The following is a 13256-nucleotide window of genomic DNA, read 5'->3' as shown; positions in this document are numbered from 1 at the left end:
ATGCTTATGGGTAAAAACAATAAAATATTTTATCAGACGTGCCTTTCGTTTAGACAGTGACGGTGTTTTTGGGGCTTAAAAAAGCAAAAATCTAAAACCACCCTCCAGAGTGGAAAAGTTGAATACGCTCCACTGTAGTGTTTCTGTCTACACTGCCCAAGACTCACACTCACGTTGCGTACACATCTATGTCACATACATATAGTACACAGAAACTTGTCATGCATACCCAATTGAATTCAACACACTTTTGCATCACCATATGCACACAGATTTCCTCCCAAAAACGCTTGTCTAAACGCAGAATAAAAAGTGAAGATGCGACGCCACTTTTGCATCTTCAGTTCAGATGATCATCATATAAACCTAGCCTGATTAGTAAAATTTGGTACTCATTAGTTCTATTTTGAGTAACATTATGTTGAAGTAAAGATATACTTAAACACTATTTTAACTCTTCCCACCTCATACACATTATGTGGTTTAAAAGATTTATTTTTTTTAAAAAGTAACAAGAGTTGCCATTGTGTAACAGTTCATGCTTTATATATCAAATCTATTAATGTACAAATCCAATTATTTATTTTATGTGATATTAAAACTATTATTGTGAGGGCATTTCTCGGACTATTTCATAAGACAATGCTGATTGTAGTAGTAAACGATAGTTGTTTTTGATCATTATTGGCCATGCTATTGTATGTTTCTCTAAAATTTTACTGATAAGTAAATTACAGCATTAATACAATTACTTAATAATTAGTCTTTCATTCATCAAATTACATGCACTTGCATAACTGAAGTAAAAATACTTTTTAATTGGCTATTTTCCTCACTTTCCCCGGTTGCAGTCAGTTTTATGTACAGTATGTGAACTGACTGAAGTGACATAAATCCACTTTGAGCTCAGTATTGTTCACACCGCTTTTGTTCTGTTTTGTCCTTAACATTTATTTGTTTGTGTCTCCTCCGTTCAACTGACACTTCAAAGTAAAAATAACGTCAGACATGTCCTGTTTTTATCCGTAAATACTCAAGGTATTTGTTTCATAAGTAAAGGTTGTCATAGCTTCAGAGCATTGCGGTCCCTTTAACCTGTAATTATTAAACCTGATTTACTTGTACTATAAAGAAAAACAAATGTGTTTTTTAAAAATGTCAACATGGGACAACTTTAGGAATTTCAGAGAGGTCCAATGTACAGCGTGTACCTCCCTGTAGTTTGAGAAGCATCTTTTCCTTTCAGATTTTATCTTTTGTGGGTGTAAAGTAAAATAAATCATCTGCTCTTGATCTTGCAGAGATCTGATATCAGATGCCCTCCCTGACACGAGATCTCTATAAACAGGTTTGAGTTCAGCACAAGCAGTACACACTGAACACGTAATCTAAATGATATTTTGACACTTCTTCCAGTCCCAAACATAAATAGTGGAGAGGACTGTACAGTATTGCGAAGTCATCTGAATAAAATCCAATGGATGAACATGTGATCTTTTATGACTACATTTCAGAAACAGGAAAAGAAAAACATTTGAAAGTATTCTACATTAAGGTTAAGGTTCTACATTACTCAAAATTGTTTCTTGTGAATTTTAAGTCATATTATAATGTTGTTACCTCATCATAAAAAAAATTTTGTGTTTTGTTTCATTCACACATGTTTGAGGAACCATTTATTATTAGTTTACATACATCTCCAAAGCTCAAAATGCTCTCTTCAACCTTGTGACATCATGGAGTGGTAGTTTTCAAGTCAACAGCTTTTGTTCAGCAGAGACTGGCAATTCCAGGACTGAAATTATCCAGATGATTCTAATGAAAGTTTGAGGCAATGTTTATATGATGACGGTCTGAATAGAAGCCCCAAAAGTGGCGTCGCGTCTTCACTTTTTATTCATTGTTTAGACGAGCGTTTTTGGGAGGAAATCTGCGTGCATACGGTGATGTAAAAGTGTGTGGAATTCGCAGGTCTGACCAGAGTTTTGCATCTTGAGCAGTGTAGACGGAAACTCTACAGCAGGGTGTATTCAACTTTTCCACTCTGGAGGGTGGTTTCAGATTTTTGTTTTTAAGCCCCAAAAACGCCATCACCGTCTAAACGAAAGGCACTTCCGATAAAATATTTTGTTGTTTTTACCCGCAAGCGTTCTCATGTAAACAAACCCTGAAACACAGTGGAGCACTTCCTGTATTGCCACATAACATTACAACGTGGAACAGACTGAGAGAAGAACCCAGCCTAAATATTCAGGGTTTGTGTGTTAAACATGTGTGAATTAAATAAACAAGAACTCCAGGTATGTTTCTAATAAGGAAATCAGAAAATAGTGTAATATGGGCCCTTTCATTAGGTTATGTTCGTTTAAGAAAGCCAATTAAAATAGGTGCAGACTACTTAACACATTGTGGAAAGTTGTAAGGCATTAACGGACACACAAGTTGTATGTTCTGCCAAACTATTGTTCCACGGTCTTTAGTGAAGGAGTCAGCCCCAGATCTCTTTCAACACCTGGTCAGATTACAGCACGAGGTCTGAACTGGATGTCCCCCGCGCCGATACTAAATTTGATCTTGATGAAAACCACCACAAAAGCGTAAAAGCGGTAGGGACAGTGTCTTGGGTTTTAATTAAAAGTGACCTTTCCAGAGTGACCCGTGGAGGGCATAAAGGCTTACTTCACAACATGCATGAGGGCCATTATATTATTAAAGGCCTGGGCTACTCCCTGGTGTTCAGTTTCATACCCCTCAGTGATTAAAGATTATGGTGCCCTTGACGTAGTTTGTAAAATGTGGGCTTCGAAATGCATGGTCACGTGCAGACAGTTGTCAGTGTAAAGTTTTAGGTCAAAGAATTAAGTGGATTATAATAATCATTGACTAGAAATGAACATGATTAAATAATGGATCATCAAATATAGGTCTGTTGGTTAATTCAAACATCCATGCCTTATCTTGCATGTGGGATTACTAATAACTATAGCCAGTTAACATTACAAGGCAGTGTACAATTTGGATAATAAAACACATAAAATCGAAGATAATGTGTATGTATGGAAAAAGAAACTAAGCTGCTGTGCGTAATAATGAAGATTTCTGTTTGCAGTTGATTAATAATTGTGCCTGAACTGAAATGTACTGTTATGAAGTGTTTAAAAGTAAAAATGTTAAAATGTTGATGTATTGTGTGGAAAACATCAACACTTTATATAATATGACTCTTTTTTCTGCACCTTTTCTTTCATTTCTTGTATGTTTGATGTTGTGATACTGTTAATGTCTTTGTATACTATGTAAATGAAATAAGTAAACAAATTAAAATTAATTAATTATAATCCTAAGATATGAAAAATTGTGAGGGTGGTGTAAGGGAGTAACCAGGCTGGTGCCACCTAGTGCCTCCGCTCAATTTCATTTCTCTCCAGCGACTAGATCAGGAATCAGAATACACTAGACTCTTCGCAAAAACCACAGAAGTGCAAGTTCGGGCACCAGCCAATCAGCGACGAGCTATATATTCTGTGTTGGCAACAATTCCCGAGATCGCGGATTTAAAGCTGGAACAAAGAGAATGTTTTGTGAATTTTACACTTTACAATAATGTCTTTCCCCTTGGAAAGACATTATTGTCCTTTCTTCCTACGGGATTTGTGAAAAACTTAATATACCAGTTAGCCCCATTAGTGGCACATTACATACGTCACGACCAAATAGCAGTGATTGGTTAAATTTAAAAAAGTACCTGCCTACTATCGAGTGAACGAATCCTAATGCTGCGAGGTCAGACGGTTTCTACAAAGTGAAACCAGCTGATGAATCTGGCTAGTAAGGGAGGGCATCAGGTGTAAAATCCTATCATAATAATTAGCGTGTTTCTTAAATAGACTAATGGATTAGTTGGGGCTTAGTATCTTCTCCTACTTGTCTTATTTATCTTACATAGTTTTGATAATTATGTATTCTATTGTTGTTCTTGTACTTTTCTGTTGCAACACAAAATTTCCCCATTCTACAAATAAATGTTCTCGTATTTGATCACATAGACTTCACATAATCCAGTTTCAATCTTCAATTTATAAACAAAAACTACAGTCTATAAAATATGTGGAAACCTATAATTGGTTTCAAAAGTCTAATTAAGACGTGTGTTAGTCTTATATTGCAAAAGCTATACTCTAATGTGTCTTTAAGGATAAAGGGGCATAAAAAGGGTCACAGCGACTCTTACTTAGTCAATATTATTGTCGTCTCTTGGGAACATGTTAAACCCAATCACCATAAATCAAGTCTGGAACACCATGGATCTTAACTCCGCTCTATCTGTTAATCTGTGGCCCATTACCTTATTTCCTCACTAATGGAGATTGCAAACCAGGTCAGAGAAGATAGTGGTAGGAAGTGACTTTACTTTACTTTGATATATTGAATTAATTAACTATTTATATATAAACTTCTGCTTTTAAGAGAACTCTTTTATAATTATTTCTTTACTAAAAATGTATATGTTAATAAAGTGAAAAAACTCTACACTATTTAACATGTTTTAATACTGAACACTAATTATTACCAGCGTCTGTTTCATTTTACAGTAGAGGGCCCGAGCTGGTTGTATGTGGTTTTCGGGGCTTCCTGGTATAAAAAAAAAAAAAAAAATCTAAAACTACTGGGTAAAATGTAAAAATAAATATGCAGATGTCATTTCAAACCAGGTGGTGGTAGGAAGTGACTTTTCTTTACATTGATATACTGGCTAAATGAACATTTATATATACAATTCTGCTTTTAAGAGTACTTTTTTTCATTATTATTTATATTTATATATAATATCATAGTATGTTAATAAGGTGAAACAGCTGTACACAATTTAGCATGTTTTACCACTTAAAATTATTACCAGCATCTGTTTTATTTTACAGTGGGGGTCATGGGTTGGTTTTGTGTGTGGTTTTGGGGGTTTCTAAAAAGGTTTGGAAATTATTGAGTAAATTGTAAAAAGAAAAAAAAAAAGAAATATGTATATACCACTGCAAACTTTGATAGGTTGACTTAATTGATTTTACTTTTTATATATAAAAGTGCTTTTTGTTATAATTATTTCTTTACTGAGAAAATGACACAAAACAAAACAATATTCACTGTTAATAAGGTGAAACAACACTACATAATTTAACATATTTTACCGGTTAAAATTATTACCAGCATCTGTTTCATTTCATAGTGCGGGCTCTGGGATGGTTGTGTGTGACTTTTAAGAACTTCACGGCTTAAAAAAAGTATTTACTATTGAGTAAAATGAAAAAAATATATGTAGATGTCGTCATAAACAAATAAATGTGTAAATATGTGTGGATATATTTTCGACTTTCAATGCTATTCGTTGACTTCCTGTAAAGCAGATGCTACACTGTAATGTCACTTAATAAAGCTCGTCTATCTATCCACATCCCCAACCTACCCAACCTAAGTAGATTTTAATATAAGCATTATCTCACCATCTCCTGGGCCACCTCCTCAGGGACATCCTTGTACAGCTCAAACAGGAACTCGATGGCGTTGTTGTCCTTGTATTTTCCGTGGAGTTTTTTGGTATCATCCATTCTCAGCCACAGTTTGAGCTCCGGCTTCACCGTGTCGTCCTCTTCAGCCAGTTCAACATGGACGCCATTGTTCTCCTGGAAGAACGGGTGATCCAGCAGGTCCTGAATAGTGTACCTGAAAAATATGAAATAAATGATAGAAATTATATGATGTTTATTGTTATACCATGGAAATATGTGGTTGTTGATATAGATGACTTACTGAAAATCTTAAAATACTAATGTTTCTCTTGAGCTACAATAGTTCAAGAGTGTGAGTAGTAGTAGTAGTAGTCAAATAGTCAGGCCCGTCCACAGAAATTTGGGGGCCCAGGGGCAAGAAACCTGACATGGGGCACCCCTATAATATAAATTAATAAGACGGAGCAATTCTGTAACCAGGTTGGCGCCACCTAGTGCCTCCACTCAATTTCATTAGTAGTAGTAGTAGTAGTAATAGTAGTAGTTGTAGTAGTAATAGAAGTAGTAGTAATAGTAGTAGTAGTAGTAGTAGTAGTAGTAGTAGTAGTAGTAGTAGTAGTAGTAGTAGTAGTAGTAGTAGTAGTAGTAGTAATAGTAGTAGTAGTAGTAGTAGTAGTAGTAGTAGTAGTAGTAGTAGTAGTAGTAGTTGTAGTAGTAACAGCAACAGTAGCAAGCAAAGCAAGTAATACATTGTCAGTTCAGATGTTTGTGTTCACTGTGGGCAGTTTTGTTATTTTTCTAAATCCCCTGTTGTTTTGTACAGCACTTAAAACATTCCAACAGACAATGGAATTAAACCATAAATAAATTAAACAAGAAAGCATAATTTATTTCAAAAAGTGTAATGTTGTAGCAATATACCTTTCATCTTTGTTCATCCGAATACAGCCTTCAATGATTTCTTTGAGTTCTGGGACTTTCACTTTGTAGAAACTGTCAGGCTTAATCCCCTGTAAAGGAAAAGAGAGAGAGAGAAAGAAAGAAAAGCAATTTAAAAAACCACAAATACTATAAATTGGCAGGACACAAGAAGCAATAGACTGCACCTGCCTTAAGAGTTATATTATAATTGTGTGAAAGGATGAGTAAATAGCACACTGTTTTTTGTTTTGTTTGTTTGTGAATAGTAATTGATTTAGTTAATAAATGTATCCCAAAATTATCTTTGTTTATCCAAATCTTCCAAGTTTGAAGAGGTGACCTAAGCAGCCCCTCAGTCCCAATATTAGTCAATCCTGTGCCTGCATAACAACATTACCTGCATGTCAACACAGCTCTGGACAGTGGAAAAAAACTAAAAACTCCATCCATTGCCAGTGGATTACTGACGAAAAACAGTTAAAATACAGAAATGCTCCTTTGGGACACATTTTTGAGTAGAAGAGTTGGATTTTCCTAAATGTTATCAAAAACTCACAGAGATAACAGCAGTGCCCCATCCCTGTAATAACACTGATAAGAGAAAATGGCTTTCAGTGTGGATTCCCAAGCAACCAGCTAATGTTTTAAACCATGTTGAGCTTTGAATGCCAGAATGATTCATATATTAATACTTAAAAACCAAGCAAATATAAAAAACAAACATAATATATAAGAGCTGTGTAACCTGTTTAGCTATTAGAACTATTACTATTAGTGGTAAGTAATTAAGTAAGTAAGTAGTAGGATGGGGAAATGAATATACTAAATAAAAGACTATGGGACTGTAGGAAAAGCACATTTTCTCTAAACTGTAAACATGTAAAATACAGTAAAATCGTATATATTTGTTTTCCATAGGATTATAGACTCTATATTAGATGCCCTCCCAAAGTGTTAAAGAGCCCATATTACACTATTTTCTGATCTATGTTATAATGTTGTTTCCTCATCACAAACAGACCTGGAGTTGTGTTTTGTTTCATTCACACATGTTTAACTCACAAATGCTGCATAATTTAAGCTGAGATCTTCTCTCAAACAGAAAATACTCTGTTCCAACTTGTGACAATACAGGAGGTGCTCCACTGTGTTTTTAAACTCCATATACCTTCGCTAGAATCATTTGGATGATTTGAGTTCTGGAACGCTTAATCTCTTCTGAACAAAAGGTAAAAAGTTTCTGTTAACTTGAAAAAATACAGTTTCGTGACATTACAAGTTAGAACAGAGCATATTGAGCTTTGGAGATATAGACAGACAAATAATGAGGGATTACTCTAACGTGTGTGAAAAAAATAAACAGACAAAAAAAACTTGAGGTCTGTTTTTGATGAGGTAACAGCATTATAACATGGCTTAAAGCTCAAAATTCAATATTGTGTAATATAGGACCATTAACATTTATCCAGGCTTAGATATGCCCGCATCTTACAATGATTGGATTACTGAAAAAATTTCATATAAATTCAAATGAAATTAGATTTTGGTTGAGTTACATACCATTATTGAATTAAAATGTAACTTTTTACTGGAAAAGGTGGTTTTAAATCCTCATCCAGTACCAATTACAATACTCTCTTTTGACTATGGAACAAGTGGGTCACGTCTATAGACCTCTTTCAAAAACAAGTAGCAGAAAAACAAACTTTATGTGGATTTTTAAGAGGGGTGCCATGTTGGAGACTTGTCATTTGGAGGTGCTGGGCAATGCCAAGCAAAGCCGTGATGACGCCACAGTGGGAGGCAGAGTGGGCCAGTGTAGGATTTTGATGTTTTGGAAAATATGTCTCAACTTTAAATCCACAAAGAGTCCTGTTACTCGAACGTGTGGTGAAACCGCGGCACAAACAGGAGCTGACAGAGGCAACTGGAAAAGTGTGACAATGCCAATACAGATGAGGGGGTCTGGACACTGCACAAATAGGTGGAGGTAGAAAGAAATAATACCGTTTGGAAATAACCACATTTGGCATTTATTTTTAAGAATGTCACTTGTAATTTCTAAAACATACTTATATTACATTGAAAAAGAACTGATATTGAGGTGCTATATGTAAGCGTATATCTGCTTGTTTCCATGGAGATGTTATTGCTTTGCCATGCATGTTCCACAGTATGCAATTAAACTTATCTATAAGGAGACAAGCAGGTGAAGTGACACCACCAGGCCAAGTTACAGGACAAATCTGTGGACAGCTAAGTATGATCGCATGTCTTCAAGATTTTTTACATTCAAAGCACCTGAATGCATGTTAGATAGATGGATTTAATATTATACTGTGGAATATTCCCGGCAAACGAATAACTTCTCCATAGAGACAAGCAGGTGGCTGACCCCCACTTCAGAAAACTTACACAGTGCATCTTTAACATCTGGGTAACAATACTTCGAGGACCGAGGTGGGGGTATTTTTGAGAGACAATATTTTCACCGACGGCGTATAGGAGGAGACGTATGTGAGAAGACGCGACGTACGAGAGGAGATGCAGTCCAAGTCCTGGTTAAATCTTGTTTTAGACCTAGTTTAGACCTGTTTTTAGTTTTTGGTTTACTTCTGGTTTAGTCCCGGTTTTAGTTCTGGTTTAAAGGTGGAGGAAACATAACGCAGGAAACACAGCACACGGGAGGGGCACGGTCCAAGTCCTGGTTAAATCCTGTTTCAGTCCTGGTTTTAAACCTGGTTTAGACCTGGTTTTAGTCCTGATTTTAGTTTTGGTTTAGTCTTGGTTTTAGTTCTGGTTTAAAGGTGCAGGAAACACGGTGCACAGGATGACGCACGGTCTGGCGGCGTATGGAAGGGGGGGTTTGTGCTTTTGTGGCCCAGTACCAAACGGGGGTTGGGGACCCCTGAACTAAAGTATAAGTAGTAGAATTATGTGATATTAACAAGAGCAGGAATAGAATATGAAGTACTGTAAAAAGTAACTGTGTGAGTATTACACCAAAGCTTTACACAAAATAAAATAACTTATTGTTGCTTGAGTGTGATTGTAATTATTAAGTATTGATGCGTGTGAACATATCTCGAGTACTTTTTCCACTTCACTAAACAGAATCAAGACCCAATCTCCACTGTAAAGATGCTTACAGATGCAACAACATTTAATGGAAATCATATTGAGGTTTTGGCTTTCATTTTTATGGTGTCAGTTGGGCATCTGTTTACAATGTTTAATAAGATCATAAATGCTAGCCCATAAACTTCACAATATCTGATTTATGTTTGGTTTAAGGATCACAGCTAAACACAACAGATTTTAACAAGCTTTTGGAAACATTTTGGTTGGACATAATTAAATTCATATCTGAGTTACACTTTGTGTAAAAAGCTAACGGACAAAGAGAAGCCAACATGTCCATTTTAAATGACAAAGAAATCACGCTGACATTTTATCTGGGCAAACGTTATCACAGGAAACTAAGAGAAAACTGGGTTTGGGCAGATTTATTGTGAAGGCAGCCCCAGTGACTGTCCTGCTGTAAATTACACAGACACAATAGGGAACTGTTTTATTGTGGAAAGTGGCTGTAACATAAATTAAATTATGTGTTATGGTCTAAGCTTCACTCGTAGTTACACAGGTTTGTTTTCTGTTGTATTAAAGTAATATTTTTGGTATTTGCTTCTATTAAAACATACTGGGTTATAGGTACCATGCCCACTCTCCTAATACATACTGCAGTGTTAAAATATGGTATGTTTTATGTTATATTTTCACATTCCAGCTCAAAGGTTGATGGTTTGAATCCTGCTCTGACCAGTCCAGACATGTTGTCATTGTGCCTAAGGGCAAGACACTTTCCCCACCTTGACTACGTATTTGGTGTTGTGTGTGGGCCTGTCACGATAAATACGATATCAACTTATTTTTCAATATAAGATGGAACAATATATTTTGGGGCTTAGTATTTATTGTGGGTACCATTTCTTTGCAAAGTGACATTTTTATGTAATAATGTAAGGTTTGGGTAGACTAAATAACTTCTATGGCTAATTACTGGTTCATTCGGCAATATATTTAAATATAGGTTTCCTGGGATTATCCTGCTGTGTGTCAGCTGCATTATCACAATATTTCCGTGTTACAATATACATTGTTATTCAAAATTTGTTAGCGTGCTAGATTGGCAGCCTCTCTTTTGTGAGTCTACCCCAGGGCAGCAGTGGCGACAATAAAAGCTTACCACTTCTGAGTTACAGAAACTTTGAATTAGAGATCGACTGATATGCATATTTTAATTCCCGATTGTTTAGAATCCAGCGGAACAGCTGATGACCTCTGCCATATTTGAGACAATTTAGGTATTTTTTCTCAAATTATCAAATTTAAATTTTGTAGAAACTCATCTACAACTTTCTTTTACTACAAATTGTATAGACCCCAGTGTAGTCACTCTTATACAAATAAAGCTTTATGCATTAGAGATTATTATACTCAACGATATCACGCTAAGTAACTCTTTCTTTGTATGTTATGTAATGTTGCATGGTATATCGAAGTCGCTACACTTAAGAAGTCAGGTGAATTTCTATGGAAACCCAAGAAGGGAAAACAGGTTTTTAATCCTGAATTTATTTAATTTGAAGAGCTATGCAAAAGCTTTTAGTTGTTAATGCATACGTCAGTTAAATCTAATCCAGTCAATTTAATCTTTGGAGTTGGTTAAAACTACAATGGAAAACTGACTCTGCGTCATGATTGGCTCACTTTCAACAGGGATATTCACTCTGAGCCTGTAATGGGCACATTTAATCCTTTATTAGACACAACTGAGCCTCTTTCCAAATGGACTCTGGTGTTTTGCAAGTTTGAGGAAATCCTTGAGAGTACATTGTATCCGCCCTCTTCCTATCTCCAGCCATATGTTAACCATTATGCTAAACGCTGCTTAAAATGGGGAGTTATTTTGCACTTACACTGGTGACTTTGCGGTAGATCTGAGCGGCGTTTTGGCACTCGGAGTATGGGTACTCGGAGGTGGCCATTTCCAGGATGCACATTCCCAAAGCGTAAACATCCACAGCTTCATCGTACTTCTCCTCGTACATCTCTGGGGCCATAAATTCAGGAGTTCCTGTAGAAATGATAAATAAAAAATTTAGTAAGGTCAAATCAATTATGAAATTTTATGTATCGTTACATTGATTTATATGCATTTAGGGCACAGAGAAGAGAAGAAATCATTAAGTACAGAATACATTTACTTTTTTGTGTAAAGGAGGATATATGTTTAATCGATGCAACCTTGACACATATTACCTTGAGGAGAATTACTGATAATGATTTTGGTGATATTATAAAGTTATTAATCATGGTCAGACATCTAAATTATTGTATGATCTTAACATAAAAATACTGTATTGATTGAGGAATGCTTTACTGAAAATATACACAATTTCCACCATGTTAAATTTTAAATCATGAGGAAATCACTAGAAAATTCAGTGGATCTGCTAAAGAACTATTTTTATTACTTACTAAAAATGATTTTAATACTTAGTTCCAGAAATGTCCAGGTAATACTAAACTGCGCTCTCACCAATGACACTTTTAGCGAATGAGGCACTTTTGAGCGTGGCGAGCCCCAAGTCCCCGATCTTGACGGAGCCGGTTGGTCCAGTGATGAAGATGTTGTCACACTTGAGGTCGCGGTGGATGATGGGAGGGCTCCGCGTGTGCAGGAAGTGAAGCCCTTTGAGGATCTGTCTGCTCCAGCGCTGAAGCAGCTTCAGCTTCATCTCTTTGAACCTCTTCAGGTACCTGAAACAAGAGAAAAAATAAACAGCTTTAATATAAACACAAGAAGAAAAGCACAATGTTTCATTTTGACATCAAGAGAACATTTATGCAATTTCAAATGCAAGGAATCTATCAACAAGGGACAACGTCAACTGATGTTTAACCTAACATAAATATCTATAGATTCTCTATCAGTAAAATATTTGTATATTAACTCAAGAGACTAAACAATAATTTAAACAATTGAAAAATTTTGAATATTTTTGTGTTATAAAAATGTACATTGTCAAAGTAAGTGTCAGCTAGATGTGAATGAATTAATACTGAATGAATTAAATTGATAAATTACACTTTAGTGCCACATTTTGTTATAAATTATATAAATTCATATTTAAAAATAATAATTAATAATTCATATTTTTAAAAGTATTGAATGTAAAGTGAGACCCACTTTAGCCCTGATTTTTAAAGAAAATCATATGAAAAGTTGACTTGTATACTACCAGTTGACTTGTACTCTAACATTTGTGTGTTAATAGTTTGACTGACGTTTTGAGGGTTCCTGATGTCATGAGTTCGGTCACCAGGATGATGCACTTGTGGCCCTTCACAGTGGACTTCCACGAGTCGTGAAAGCGCACGATGTTGGGATGCTGCAGCCCTTTAAGCATCTCCACCTCCTCACTGAACCTCTGACGCTCAGCTTTGGTCAGTTTACGGGTCTGAAATACAGAAGAAAATGGAGGATGATGTAACAGTATGAGCAATGACAGGCGAATAACATTCATTATCTCTTCATCACGGACCCTGTTAAAGGTTGGGAAAAGAACAGAGAGAACAATTTGTCCAATATGTGGAAGTTAAAAGTTAAAAAAGACATGTTGAAACAGGCTAAGAAGTAATACCAACTTTCACTGAAAACAGGGTCAGAGCATCTCCAAGTAACATGGTGTGCTACATTATATACAACTTATTTATAATTTTCCTTTTTAGTAAACTTTAATGTTGTACCTTTTATGAATTATAAAAGTT

The 13256-nt window shown here is 35.6% G+C and overlaps 1 protein-coding gene across 2 annotated transcripts in view; it reads right to left on the bottom strand.

Moving 5' to 3' along the window:
- The window catches only part of wnk4a (WNK lysine deficient protein kinase 4a), an 86022-nt gene that overhangs the window by 34257 nt on the left and 38509 nt on the right, over window positions 1-13256 (bottom strand). For both annotated transcript variants that reach the window (XM_020918155.2, XM_055150163.1), the window contains exons 3-7: window positions 12774-12946; window positions 12025-12245; window positions 11402-11559; window positions 6423-6511; window positions 5496-5715 (exon numbers count right to left, since the gene is read on the bottom strand). In XM_020918155.2, the coding sequence (XP_020773814.2) occupies window positions 5496-5715; window positions 6423-6511; window positions 11402-11559; window positions 12025-12245; window positions 12774-12946 (861 nt within the window). The remainder of the gene's footprint in view (window positions 1-5495; window positions 5716-6422; window positions 6512-11401; window positions 11560-12024; window positions 12246-12773; window positions 12947-13256) is intronic.

Source organism: Boleophthalmus pectinirostris, unplaced genomic scaffold, assembly GCF_026225935.1.
Source record: "Boleophthalmus pectinirostris isolate CB_2022bp ecotype Guang Dong unplaced genomic scaffold, ASM2622593v1 HiC_scaffold_14, whole genome shotgun sequence".
NCBI lineage: Eukaryota > Metazoa > Chordata > Actinopteri > Gobiiformes > Gobiidae > Boleophthalmus > Boleophthalmus pectinirostris.
The sequence above is the reverse complement of the archived record's forward strand: the minus strand, read 5'-3'. Positions and strand labels throughout refer to the sequence as shown.